At 40.4% G+C, this 14,386-nt stretch overlaps 1 protein-coding gene across 2 annotated transcripts in view; it reads right to left on the bottom strand.

Annotated features, from left to right (window-relative positions):
* GPC5 (glypican 5) overlaps window positions 1-14,386 on the bottom strand; it is a 1,144,217-nt gene that overhangs the window by 864,500 nt on the left and 265,331 nt on the right. For both annotated transcript variants that reach the window (XM_024567049.3, XM_045201452.2), the window contains one exon: window positions 6,308-6,433. In XM_024567049.3, the coding sequence (XP_024422817.1) occupies window positions 6,308-6,433 (126 nt within the window). The remainder of the gene's footprint in view (window positions 1-6,307; window positions 6,434-14,386) is intronic.

Here is a 14,386-nt window from a genome sequence, read left to right as displayed (position 1 = left end):
ATCTAGACTAGTCCACTTAATACTTTCAGACCGAGACTGACCTTGTGTAACTGAAACTGCAGGAAGTGAAACCGCGGATAAGGGTGGGGGGCTACGGCGGTGACCGAGACATCCTGAGAACTGGCCACGACTCCATTCCCGTGACAAGGTAAAAGCAGCCTTCCGAGTGGGTTTAAAGAAACAGTTCCCACGTTTGCTTTTCCGAGTGCAGTTCCCTGAATGTGATGATTACATGATTAACAAGAGACACTGACTAGTAAGCCAGTGAGCCAATTAAGAAAGATTCAGAAGAAACTTTTTCAGTTCAGCAGAGAGATACGATGCAATTATTGCCAAATTAATGGAGAGTTTTAAGAACAGACCAAAATGTGTATATCGACCTGAGAAGGATGTATATTTTCCTAGACTTTAAAACTTGTTTGGGATATCAGAGCTTGGAGCAAAGTTGATAAAATATGCATCTCCTTGCTACCAACTACTATATTATTCTCTACAGAACCAAACTAAGGGATAACTACTTCAGGCACCGTCATTTACATAAAAATTACCTGCCAAGCAATTGCACTAGAGCTAGGCAGAAAGAGATAGCTCCCTGTCAAGAATCCTACAAATTTTATGTTCATTACGAACCTGATACATCATCCTTCCCAGTCCTTGTCCCATTGGACCTAGAATATATACAAGTATTCTACAACGTGATGAATTGGACAGGACCTTATAATATATTTAAAACCACACTTTTTATTTCTGCCACAAAAAGAACAGAAATGTTTCAGTTCTTCCCTCACTGAGCATCATGAAGTCAGACTTTTGACCTTGGGCAGACTGTGGCGCTTTTATCCACCCCCAACTCAGGTGTTTTATTAGTGATAGTGACAGTCATACCTCGCATGGGCCTCGCCCAGGACACATGAACTTCTCAGAGCTCTTCAGACCCTGGTTTCACGAAAATGTCTATGCAAGTGCACATAATGAGACATGTGGGACCTTAGGTCAAGTCAGAAAAATATCAGCATCCAGAATCAGCACCAGTAGAAACTTTTATGCCATGCCTTTCCTTCTCATCTTCCTGGCACTCGCTTTCATTTTGGCCCCAAATATTACCCACCTAAGAGTTTTCTCCAAGCCACATCCCAAATCTCCAAATCTCTTGGTTTGAACATGTACAAATAATAAAAATTACTTTTCCTCAGAGTCCTGTCATCTTTAAAAATCACCAATAGGTGTTCAATGATATTAATTAGCCTTGGCCTCTCAAATAATAAAAGCAATTGTAGCACAGAAGGACAAAGAACATGCATGTCACATAAATTCACAAAGTATGTGGGTGTCCTGATAGATTTAGACATTACAGTAGAATACAAATGAGGGGATTTGTTGCACTGGGACGCAACTAATTGTGGGAGTTCGGCAACACTGTGTATACAGGTGCAGGGAGGAAAAGACTAGCTGAAAACTCTTCCATTCGCAGTAGGAGTTTCACAGCCTATGGCAGGGGGCTGTGATAGAGCCGGAGAGGGGCCATGTCCTAACCACACCTGTAAAGCCCCCTTCAATTCTGAGCCACATAGGATAGGCCACAGGTGTGATAATGGTGATGACTATTAGAAAGGTCAACAATATCAGAACTCTAACTGAAGAAGTAGAAGTTGCAAGAGAAAAAGAAGAAATAGAAAACACACCGGTGTTTAAGTCACAAAGAGCATACTGCCTTTGCACAAGCAACATAGGAAAAGCAACTACTTGTTACATTAAGGAAACTCTAAACACATCTGAGACCTGCTTGTTTCTAAAATGTAGTCCAGTCAGGGGGAGTGATGGGGGAAAATGGAGACAACTGTACTTGAACAACAATAAAAATGAATGAATAAATAAATAAATTAAATTAAATGTAGTCCATAACATTTAGAAACTGGGCCAGGTGTTTTCAAAAAGCTAAATAAAATAGAATTAAATGCAGCAAGGTCAGGAAGAAAAATAAAGATCAAATATGAAGTGGCTTTCCATATAGATAATGGGTAAAAGAAAGAAACTGAGATTAAAAACAATTATAGCCAGAAATAATGTCATTGTTTGGGTGGAAAGAAACTGTTAACACGTAAATATAAAATCTGAGTGATTTCTAAGGTTTTCTGTTTTTATTGACTTTTAAAAATTCAATTATAATATGTTGAAAAGGATACCTTATCACAGAAGTTCGCTGCACTGCTAAAGAAGCATTAAGGAACATTAACTCAATCAAGAGGAAGTAGAAATTATGTGGATTATTAATTTTACTAGGATACTTAACAGCTACTCGCTAGTTTAAGAGTTGGTATGGAAGTCATAAATTCCTGGAGACTGAGGGAGAGTTACTGGGTTATCTATTAATCAGCAGGAAACAAAAGAAGCCCTGGTAATTAAGTAGCTGTCTCCTGAACTTCCACACTCAGAAGGATGAGTGCAAACATCACACAGTGGATTTGCGATCAGAGAGAACCGAGAACGAAGTAGGGACTGGCATGCCTTTCAAAGAACAGTTTTGTCATTTCACGGTGAAGAGATGGGAGGGGTAGACAAGAGGGACTTGAAGAGATGGAAACTGTGGGTTTCAGCAATACAATGTCATCTGAAATCAAATTGTTTGAGCCGTTGACCAGTATTGTAATAGAGGATATGGTATGCATGCAATCTTAAAAATCATTTGAATGACAATGGATTTTGTCTCACAAATTAAACATTCCTTATCTACAAGATATTTTTATCTACAATCACAAAGGAATTTCACTTCCTTTGATGAGCAGGAAGGTGATTTCAGCCAGTTTTATAGGATTGTCACAATATTGAAACAATCTGTACAGTTCTCCTATTATTCAATGCAGCATGCCTGTGCACATAAATAATCTTATCAATCATCTCCTAAAAAATGCCTTCAGGGAATGAAGTCTTGCCAAAATAATCACTTTCCTCTTATAATGAATAATAGACTCAATACTGGCCACCAATTTATCTTGTTGCTGTGTTTGGCATGATTCCTCTGGAATGAACTTGAAGAGTATTAAAAAAAACATACAAAGAGGAGAACCTCTATCGTCCCCAAATGTGGTATGCATGCCCTGGATATTCATTTCTTCAAAATTTGACGGCATTATTTATCTTAACTAACTGCAGGTCTCTGAAATGAAGAGCATATCTGAGGATCTTAGTGCATTCACGCCCATCACTGTTATACTGTGGTTTTTCTCAAGGATACTGTAGCTACTAATTCAAAACTGTAACACGAGCCAGGCTTGACTTTATATTGAAGCCTTGTTAGAGAAATTCAATAACTCAGTATTGAACCCTATCCATTAATGCCTTGACAACACTATATCAAAAAATTACTATGAAAATAAAGAATTGGTTGGAAATGAAATGTACAAAATAGCATTTTTTTCAAAAAGAAAGCAATAATGCTCCATAATACTAATATTACTATAACTTTTTCATTAAAAATAACTACAAAGCAAATAAAAAAATAAAAGCTCCCCAGTACATTTTCAGAATATTTGCAGTTTTTATATAACTGTCCAGAAATATTCTATGAAGAACGAATATAAATTTTTTTCAATTATTCAAATCTGCTGGTAAATGTGTATTATTCTATTATAACTATTTTTACTCAATAATTATTTGAAATTATTCCACATTAGCAAATATAAATACACCTAACTTTTTTAAATTAATTAATTTATTTTTATTCAGTTACAATTGTCTGCATTTTCTCCCCATCCCTCCACCCCACCCCAGCCAGTACCACCTCCCTCCCCCCACCTCTACCCTCCCCCCTTGATTTTGTCCTTGAATACACCTAACTTTTGACTGCCACATAATATTCCACAGTGAATATACTATACTCAATCAACCAGATATGATGGATACTTAGATTTTAGCATTAACTTGCATTGAAAAAAACCCTGTTCTAAATTTATATCAAGAATTGGTTGAGTCATGAAAGGCATTACAATTTAAAGTATATTTTTGAAATGTTAAAGTATACGTGAGAGTTTTCAAATGGAAAAGAAATAGCATCCAATAAGCTTACTAGGCAGCACTAGGGAGTAAAGTTTTAGGAGAATTAAATGAGATAAGGCTTGTGGAACCTTATCTATTAGAAAATCGGGACTGAAAAAGTGTTCATTATGGAAGGAGCCCAGATATGGTGGTCAGGAGCCAGTGCGAGGCAAACCAAGGGGGGTGGGAGTCCTTTGAGGACCCGGGGGGATGGGGGTGAAAGAGAAGAAATATGCTCAGGGAAGGGAAAATGCCTGCTAACACGATGAGGTAGAAAGGTTGTTTGAGAAAAGAGGAAGGCAAAGCGAAAGCTGTTCACAGAAGAGTGGAGGCCCACCGCACACCTGGAAGTGGCTGACAGACAGAAGGCTGGGTGGTGCAGGGAGGGGGAGGCGTGAGCTGCAAGCAAATGAGAATAATGAGAATCACCCACTTTCTTCACCAGAAATGTGCACACCTTCTTTGGAGAAATCTTGCTAAAGATGAGCTTTCTTTATTCATAAACTGTGGATAAGCACTTAAATACAGGGTCCCACAGGAGTGACGCCTGCTTGAGTGTGGTTGGTAGGGTAATAATATGGGTGTCATAATTCATAGTTTTAATTTGAACATTTCACCGAAATGTCTATGGTGTGCTTGAGTGTGATATTGTTATGTTACAGCATTACATGCTTATGATTTCATAATAAAAAGGGGTGTTTTGTGCCAGACCCTGTATATTATGTAGAAGGAAATATATTCTTTGGGTGGAAAATACTAGGCCTCTAAAAAGTGTTCTCTAATCATTGATTTCTCCAGTAGTATTTCCTATTCTACAAACCCCAGACCAAAGAGTGAGAGAACAATGGGACAACTCTAGAATCCAACGATATAATAGAATGTAACATATCAAATCTGTATTGTACACTAAATCTTTCATCAATCACCATGAGATTCTCACCAGCTCCTGCAGAAAAACTGTTAATACACAAAAAAGTTCAATTCCAGTTTGAACAATGTGAAAAGAGAACGTGTAAGTCAGAATACGATTTAATTACTGGATCTGAGCGGCAGCAATTTTACTGACACCATAATACTACATGCAAAGTTCCATGCGTGCTATGACTGCTCAGTCAAGGCAAGAAAGATGTATTTACAAAATATATTGCAGTATCCGAAGAGCATAATGCAAGAATAGCATTAGCCATGTCTGCCAGATATTTTATTTAAATTTCATTTCTTCAGTAATTTTCTATGAAATCTAGGAAGTTCTATGAGATATTCAGAGATAAACTACAAACTCATTATTTAAAAGACAGACATGGTTATGATCATCCAGAAATATGTAAATAGTTTTTATCATATAAATTTATATTAAAATCAATTACAGTGTAAATCATAGCAATGTTGCTTGCTAAATGACATTTCGAATGAACTCATCACTCTTGTGGTAACTAACACAGCAGTCTTCACATGGAGTGGGCGTGTTTTTAAATCGGAAAGCTGCACGCTCGGTATTTCTTTTTGCTGAAGATCCAAACATCCAAAACCAAATGCAACACAGGCCTACGTTTTATAATAATCACTAGCATCTCTCATTCCCGGCCATTCTATTGACCACGGTTACATATTACAGAGGGAGAAATCTAGACTTTCTCAAGTTCGGGGGATTACTTGAAAGTACAGTTATAGTAAGCAAAGGAAAATAAACTAAGAATTTCTAGACAGTGGGGGGAAAAAAGGTAAAAGTTAAATTTCACCCCTGAGTCTGAGGAACATATGGCAACATACAAAGGATGCCTCCAACGGACACAGGTAGAAGGGCCACCCTTCCACAGACACACACACACACACACACACACACACACACTCAGAGAGACACTGTCGCATAAACACATCACTAGTGATGACCCACAAGTCCATAAGTCAATGAATCCTTACACAGGCCTTCACGTTTCACTGAATTTCCTCACTTGCTCATACTCAAAAAGTTAGACTTAAAAATAATAAGGTCTTTGATAAGCAACACAGACCCGATAAAAGGCATCTGATACTTGATTGAAAAAGTACATAGATAGGTAGGAAATAAGAGAGAACTTTCGAAACACCACAGAATGCTCTTATAGTTGTAAAATGTCCAAAACATCACATTCACTTTTAACACGCTACAGAGAAAGAACGGATGCTCTAACCTATGTGGCCAACCTAGACTGGAGCGATCCACTCAGGATCTCGAAAGAGAAAGCAAAGGTGGAAGTAGCCATTATGTCCTCCCAGCCCACCGCACAAAGAGTACCTGTTTACGACGTCTTCTCCGTTCCAGCAGGGCAGTCCCTCAGCGGCGGCTAAGTCTCTAACACACAGCCGGTCAGCCAGGCCCCCATAAAACGTCCTGTGCAGGCGAAGGCTGGTGATAAATTCTCTGAAGGGAAAAAAACACAAGGAACCCAATTAAAACCAAAAATCCCTAACAAATGCCAATATAAGCGGCATAATTTGTTAAGGAAAAAAATGTTTAGAATACAACTTGTTTGTTTTTGTCACTGATTTTCATGTATTTTTCAATACTTCTAATAATCAAGATTAAAAAGTTTTACTAGAAAAAGAATCCTAGTATTCAAATTCTTCGTTTTGTATCAAAGTTTGTACTGGGCACGAATCTTATCTAATGGAAGTTGTGAACAGTATGCACACACACACCCTTCAGTTAGCTCCCCTAAAAGCTCTCCCTAGTTGCTGGCATCGAAACCACAGTGATAACGAATTACTTCCTTTCCCACATAGAAGTGCCAGAGTCACATAACATGCCAATTGTTTTCCTTACTGAATAAAAGTTGAGTAGACTTATGATTTTTCTATCTGGGTCTTCTCTTTGGTGTCTAAGAACATAAAGTAGCCCTGGTTAGTGTGGTTCAGTGGGTTGAGCAGTGGCTTGCAAACCCTAAGGTTGCCGGTTCAATTCCTGGTCAGGGCACATGCCTGGGTTGTGGGCCAGGCCCCCAGCTGGGGGTGTACAAGAGGTGGCCAATCAATGTTTCTCTTGCACATCAATTGTTTCTCTCCCTGTTTCTCTCTCCCTTCCCCTCTCTCTAAAAATAAATAAATGATTTTTTTAAAGAACATAAAGTAATATGTTTTTACTGAATATGAAAAGCCCAGATATACAACATACAGGGTCCAGCACAAATAACACCCCTTTTTTATTACAAAATCTTTTATTATAAAATCATAAGCATGTAATGTTGTAACATAACAATATCACACTCAAGCACACTGTATGACATTTCAGGTGAAATGTTCAAATTAAAACTATAAATTATGACACCCATATTATCACCCTACCAACCACACTCAAGCAGGTATTACTTCTGCTGGACCCTGTAGTTCAGAAGCCTGAAAGTAAAAGTTGTTGGAAGGAATATTTAATATATAAACTAGGTTTTCCCCCTCACGCTCTATTCCCTTCCCCCATCAGTACAGAAAGGAATAAGGGAGCACAAAAGCAGTTTGTTTGGGTTTTTAACTTAAAAAGCCAAGAATTTTGAGTTTTAAAACCAACACTTTTGGGGTCCAAGAACATGGTTTTAGTATTTCAAAGTCCTAAAGACTTTATTTTTTAAATTTTTCTTACATAAACAAATGTTTTAGGAAAAAATGAAAAGCTACTAGCTTGGTGCAGAGGAGATGATTTCTGGACTAGCAGGGAAGGGTAGGAAAAGGAAAGGCTGGAACAAAAGCAAACTTTAGGAATTCATGGCTTGAGTAGTTAAAATGTAGGAATTTTGAATTTTTTTAAAATTCTTTAAAAATGAAATCAAAGAAGAGGGGCTGCTGTAACTATAGCTGAAATAACTAATTAAAAAATAAATACAATTTTGACAGACTGATGCTCAACCCTATTAATTTCAAAATTCTTTCTCATTGATTTTCAAGCACTCTTATTTTTGAAAACATCTGGAGGATAACTATAATTTTCAAATATGCCACATCTGAAATCATAGAGAAATCAGAAGTTCCCATAGCACATGTTTGACGAGCATTCAACCAAATTTTTAGCAAAGCTTGACAAAACAAGTAATAAGTAACAAAATGGCCACTGGAAGCATAAACCCGATTCAACTCTAACTTGTGCCCAACCAAAAAAAATATTGCTTTATTTTCTTGCTAGCATAGTAACTACTTATTTATACTTTAAGTCAGTATTCCTCTAGTAGGAAACAAGCCCCTCTTGGCAGCTATATCCCTGCCAACTGGAGCACACGAACAAACATCATTTCTCCTGTTGCAGCTACTAAAACCTAACTGACGAAGCTGACCGGTTCTTTCCTAGAGAAGTGGACTTTCATTTTTAAACGCTTAAAAATGTGTTTGGAACCTATGCACTATCAAGAATTTTCTAGAAGTGAAGATGCCTGGCACAAATGGCTGGAATGCAAAGAACTCAGAATTGATGATATAAAACTGAATAGGAGGTTTGGGTTCCATAAAAAATATATATATATGTATACTATGGAACCCAAACCTCCTACTCCAATCTTGGTGAATGCCACCCTTGTACCATCCATCCCTTCACAACCAAACACCCACAGCGGGGAAAGCTGCACTTCCTTCTTTTTCAAACCCCTTTCCCCGTGCTTCCGCAGTTGCCTTGGTCCAAGCACGTATCCTCTCTCTCTGGAATTACTGCACTCGGATTACATATCTCCAATCTCCCTCCATAACAACAACTTCTGGGCCACCACGAGAGCCACCTATTAAATCTGGTATTGCTCCGATTGTTACTAACTTGCCTAAAACCATCAATGGCTCTCCACTTTCTACAGCATGAAATCCAAATTTCTTGGAAACACATCTAAGGCACCCTCTCACCTCAATTTCAGCAGCACCTCAAACCATACTTTAGGGTTTCACAAAAATGAGGTGCTTGCTGGTCCCCAAACATACCCCCCATGCCTTGGCGTGCATGCCCTCGGAAACGACAGTATCCTAGAAGATTTCCACTCATTCTATAAAGCATCGGCTGTCAGTTATTTGTCAGAGTATGAACCACTAATGACTACTGAGCTCTGCACTTGCACTAGGCATTCACAGCCAAACAAGACAGTCCCTGCCTTCTAAGAATGCACATTCTGGGGAAAATCCACAATCTTCATATGAGACCAACAGCGCAACATTTGTGGACAGAGAAGGAGTCAGGAGACATTTACAAAACAAGGTAACAGTTTTGTGGTACGAGACCATGAATCCCACTGAAGTTTGCTGTTGGATGCGACCTTGGAAGTCAGTGCAGTAGACATGTGAGACGGATCATCTCAGACAAACAATATGCATTCAGAAAAAGCCAAAGGGCCTCAGAACGAGCAAAGGAAGACCACTGTATGGTTAGAGAGCAATGAAAACTAAAATAAAGAAAGAAGAAGAAGAAAAGAGGGAATCTGAAGTTGGAGAGATGCCCCACAGTATAAATTGCCATCATGAGCAATTAACTAAAATACAGACTATGTCCTTTACATGCAGTGACCGCAATTGTTATGGACTACACGCTGTGTCCCCCTGAAACTCACACGCTGAAGCCCTAACTCTCAGGCCTTTGAGGAGGAGATTAAGCTTGAATGAGGTCATAAGGAAGGGGCCCACTCTGATGTGACTGGTGCCCTAACAAGAGGAGGATGAGAAGCCAGGGGCACAGGCTCAGCGAGAAGAGGCCCTGCGAAGACACAATGAGAAGGTGGCCACCTGCCAGGCAAGCAGGAAGCCTCAGGAGGAGCTGAACTTGCCAAACCATGATCGAGAACTTATAGCCTCAAATAACTGTCAGAAAATGAATTGTTGTGGTTTAAGCCACCCAGTGGGTGGTGGTTTGTTATGGCAGCCCAAGCAAACTCATATAATAATTAAAGCATGGAAAGTCAGTTAATAGACTTCATATTTGCAGTAGGATGAGCATTAAGCAGAGCATATGAAACTGGAAGTGGCAAGTCCCAAATGGGAAAATTAAGGGAGTTGTGTGTGTGCACATGCTTGTTTAAATAAGGAAAGCATTTGAAAAAATTTGTGAGAGAGAAGGAGGAAACAAGGGTATGCTCATATAAGCTTGTTCCCCAATATCCCAATTTTCTACCTTCGGGGCACAAAGCCTCTCTGAGGGTCTTTGGTTATGTGACTTGCTCTGTGTTCTAGTAAGTCTACGCGGGGGTGAGGCGTGTTCCTTCCAGGCTTCTGTGTTGAGGGTCAGTGTGGTGTTGCCACCTTCTGTTTCCGTCTCCTGTAATGGCAGGGAGTATTTCACATGTTGGCTGCTCCGTCATTCTGGGCCTTGAGGCCAGGACAACTTGAGCAGTGCCCCCAGCCGCTCTGAAATGGGCGTCAGTTGCTTAACAAAACATTTACTTTCTGTCCTGAACCAATGATAGGTTGGGGTTGTTTGCTACCACATCATAATTTACTCTCTTACTTGACAGAAAATAGGAAAAGCAAATTAATGATTGATGGATCACAAATTGTGAAAAGAAGAGAGAAAAAAGGATTACTGAAAGCGGATAGAGTGGTTAGCTTTGGAGCACATTCTCTGAGACTAAAATAATGGAAAGCAAGGCCATGTGAACGTTGAGACAAGGTTTGGTTGGTGAGGCCAGGCATTTCCAGGAGGTCCCACTTTGCAACTCTATATTCTCTGTTTGGCAGGTTTGGCGGCACAGGAACAGGCGGCCCCTCTGGGAAGCCGTGGTGTGACAGCCGAGGGGCTGCCCCGAGTACCATCCCTGCTCCTACTGGTGCTGCCATGGCCGTGGGCAAGGTCACCCCTGAGCCGAACAGAAAGCTCACTGGCATGGCCTTCCGTGTCCTCACCCCCAATGTGCTGGTGTGGATCTGATCTGCTGCCTGGACAAAGCTGACAAATACGATTATACCAAGAATGCAGTGAAGCAAGCATCAGAGGGCCCCCTCAAGGGCATCCTGGGCTACACGGAGGACCAGGTTGTCTCCTGCGACATTAATAGTGACACCCAGGCCTCCACCTTCAATGCTGGGGCTGGCATTGCCCTCAGTGACCACTTTGTCAAGCTCATTTCCTGGTATGACAGTGAATTTGACTTCAGCAACAGGGTGGTGGACCTTACGGTCCACACGGCCTCCAGCCCCAGTCCCAGCCCACTGGACCACCAGCCCCGGCAGCAGGAAGAGAGGCCCTCGGCTGCTGGGGAGTCCTTTCCCCAAACTGATCCCCCGCAACAGACTGAGAATCCTCTGACCTCCAATTTCCATCCTAGACCCCCTGAAGAGGGGAGGGGCTTAGGGAGCCCTGCCTTGTCATGCACCATCAATAAAGTTCATTGTACCCAGCCAAAAAAAAAAAAGTCATATTGCAAAAAGCTGTTGCATGAAGGCCTGGGGGATCTACACTGGATACAGAAAATAATAATAATTGCAGGAAATAAAGAAGTTAAAACAGTAGTAGCCATAATGAGGTCAAGATTTCTCTCCAGCTGCAGAGCCAATTAATGCTGTTCCTACACAAGAATCTGTACTTCAGTTCCCAGCTCAGCACTTGGTCTACTACACACCATGCTTCCATTTCCAGTTACACATGAAATATTTCAATGAATAAAATATATTCTTTGGATGATTCAGACTTTAGGTTGCTGGGAAGGTGACTATATCATTACAATTATATTTCTACAGTCATGAGATTATTTCCAGTTAAAATTAAGAGCATAACAAATTCAGGGAGATGTTAGATGTTCCAGCAAATTATCCTTGAGGCGCTGTGTTACATATGCCAGCTGCTCATCTCAGTCTTAAAACATCTCAAGAATACAGAAACTAAATATATTTATTAAGAGAAACAGCTCTAAAGTATTCTTTTAAGATTTTATTTATTTACTTTCAGAGAGAGGGGAAGGGAGGGAGAAAGAGAAGAAGAGAAACAGCAATGTGCAAGAGATACATCAATTGGTTGCCTCTCACACGCTCCCTACTAGGGACCTGGCCTGCAACCCAGGCATGTGCCCTGACTGGGAATCGAACTGGTGATCTTTCAGTTCGCAGGCCAGCACTCAATACACCGAGCCACACCAGCCAGGGCTAAAATATACATTTTTTTTTAACGAACAGGAAAACAATCGTCAGAATATTTATTCAAGGCCACTATGTCAGGGCCGTATACAGATACAGAATTTCTGATTTGGGCTTGTCACAGTCTAACAAAAGATATCCCTGCCTCCAGTTTCGCCCACTCATCTACCCTTCACTGCACCCGCACACTGGCACAAGAACTAGCTTTACAAATCAGCCACCTCACTGTCCTGCTTTAAAATCCTCACAATTCAAGTCAAATGTCTTACCATGGCACATAACCTCTGTAATCTTTGCGCCTAGCATCCTATGACAGTCCCTCTACCCTCTGCTCACACTCCCAGCCCCAAATCACATACTTATATTATGTGAGAGATCTCTGCACTAACTGGCTAAGACTCCAAGTTTAGCACATGGGGTTTTTCTCCGTCCAGAAATGCCTTCTCCAGCCTTTTCTACCCATTGGTCATGATCCAGCTGAAACCTCCTCTCCTCTCTAACCCCTTGCCTAACCAGCTCGTGCAGTTTTGTTGGTTCGTCCTATTTCTCACAGCACTTAGCACGTGTTCTACCGCCCTGGCTCTTTGGTGTCATAATCCCTCCGTTTCTTTATCTGCCTCTCTGAGTACAGGGTGTGTTCCCTGAAGGCAAAAGCCACGTCTTCTTTCTACACCCAGGGTTCGGATCACAGTTTGTTACCCAGCAAGCACTCGACAGATTCTGGTTGAATTGGGCCCACATGCAGTGTCCTTTTTTTAACTGTTTGCAGAATTAGACATTTCTAGAAGAAATACATATTTTAAAATGATAATAATAATAATAATAATACAAAGTCCTTAATGAACACACTTGACTGAGGAAACTTTACATTAGGAAACCTATTCCTACCTATTCCTTGTGGAGAAATATCAGGGAAATCTTCCTGGCACATTGCATTAAAACGTGGAAGAAATGTAAGTGGCAAGATCACAAACTGTGACAGATTCTACTAAACAGGCTCAAGACAGATTATATATGTGATGCTGAAATTAATACGCAGTGACACATTAATATTTAGTCACACTGCTAAAGACAGCCATCAAAATTAATAAATCAAAGATAGATATCATAGTTAATACATCAGAGATATACTGTACTGTAAAAAATAAAGTAGCTTTCTGTCCTCCCTGCGCTTTATCATCACCAAGGAAACACGTGCACTGCACACCCAGACTTCTCCCACGGATGTCAGATTCATCGGTCGGGGGTAGGACCTGCGTTTTCTGGTTTCCCTACTTACAGGACACTGACGTGCAGCCAGGGTTGAGAACCAGTGATCTAGTCCAACGCTGCTGTTTTATAATCAAGGAAAATGGAAATCAGGAAAGTGAAGGATCTGGGAAAAAGAGCTACGTAACTTAGTCAGGCATGTAGTCTGATTAAATAACTGAGTCACTTTTTAAAATAAATTAACTTAAAATGCCAAAACTTAGAAATTTCATGTTGATATTGGAAGTCTGAGAAAGCAAACATGAATGAGTCTTTCCATGGAAAAATATTCCATGTTTTTAAATTTTTATAGAAACTATCACACGGTTAACAGAACACACTTATTAGTAAACTGGAAAGCAGATATGACTTCTTCCTGTTGAAATTTGCACTTGGAAAGCAGTACGTATAGAAAAGATTTCTCTGTGTGTCTCTCCTGGCCTGAGTGTCTGGTGAGGAAAGCAGGGAGCAGGGTAAACCCTGACCACTGGCTAAGGAACACCTTTGCACCCTCGGCTAGCCTGGCGACAAGGAAAAGGGCTGCGGCACAATTGCTCATTCATAGCTTGCAGCCTTGTTTGCCCTGAGCTTGCTGAAGGCAGGAGAGAAACATGGACCAGCATAGTTATTGCTTCATTGCTTCCTGCGCCCTTGAGGCCAGCGGTGGCAGAAGGTCTCCTGATCTTTCATGTGGCTAAAAAAACAAAAAAAAAGGAAAGAAAGAAAGAACATGCAACTCACCCTGAGGTAGTCCTTTGTTTGATTGATATAGGAGTGCACAATTTCTACTGTAAAATTGACCAGTGATTCTGATTGGCTATCCCATTATCATTGACTTTAATCATTTTTTAATAATAAACATACTGTACCTTTTCTTAGTATAATAATTAAAGGCACACGAAGAACAAGTTAATATCTGTCCCTCTTTAATGTTTACCTCCCTCCCTCCTGAGGCAATCAGTGTTACCAGACCGGCGTGCTTTTTCAGCTTCCTCTCTGTGTACACCAATAAGCAACCAAAACCAGACAAATACAAGGAGAGACATAGAGA

The sequence above is a fragment of the Desmodus rotundus genome, chromosome 13 (assembly GCF_022682495.2).
Source record: "Desmodus rotundus isolate HL8 chromosome 13, HLdesRot8A.1, whole genome shotgun sequence".
Classification (NCBI taxonomy): domain Eukaryota; kingdom Metazoa; phylum Chordata; class Mammalia; order Chiroptera; family Phyllostomidae; genus Desmodus; species Desmodus rotundus.
This window is presented reverse-complemented; position numbering and strand designations above follow the sequence as displayed.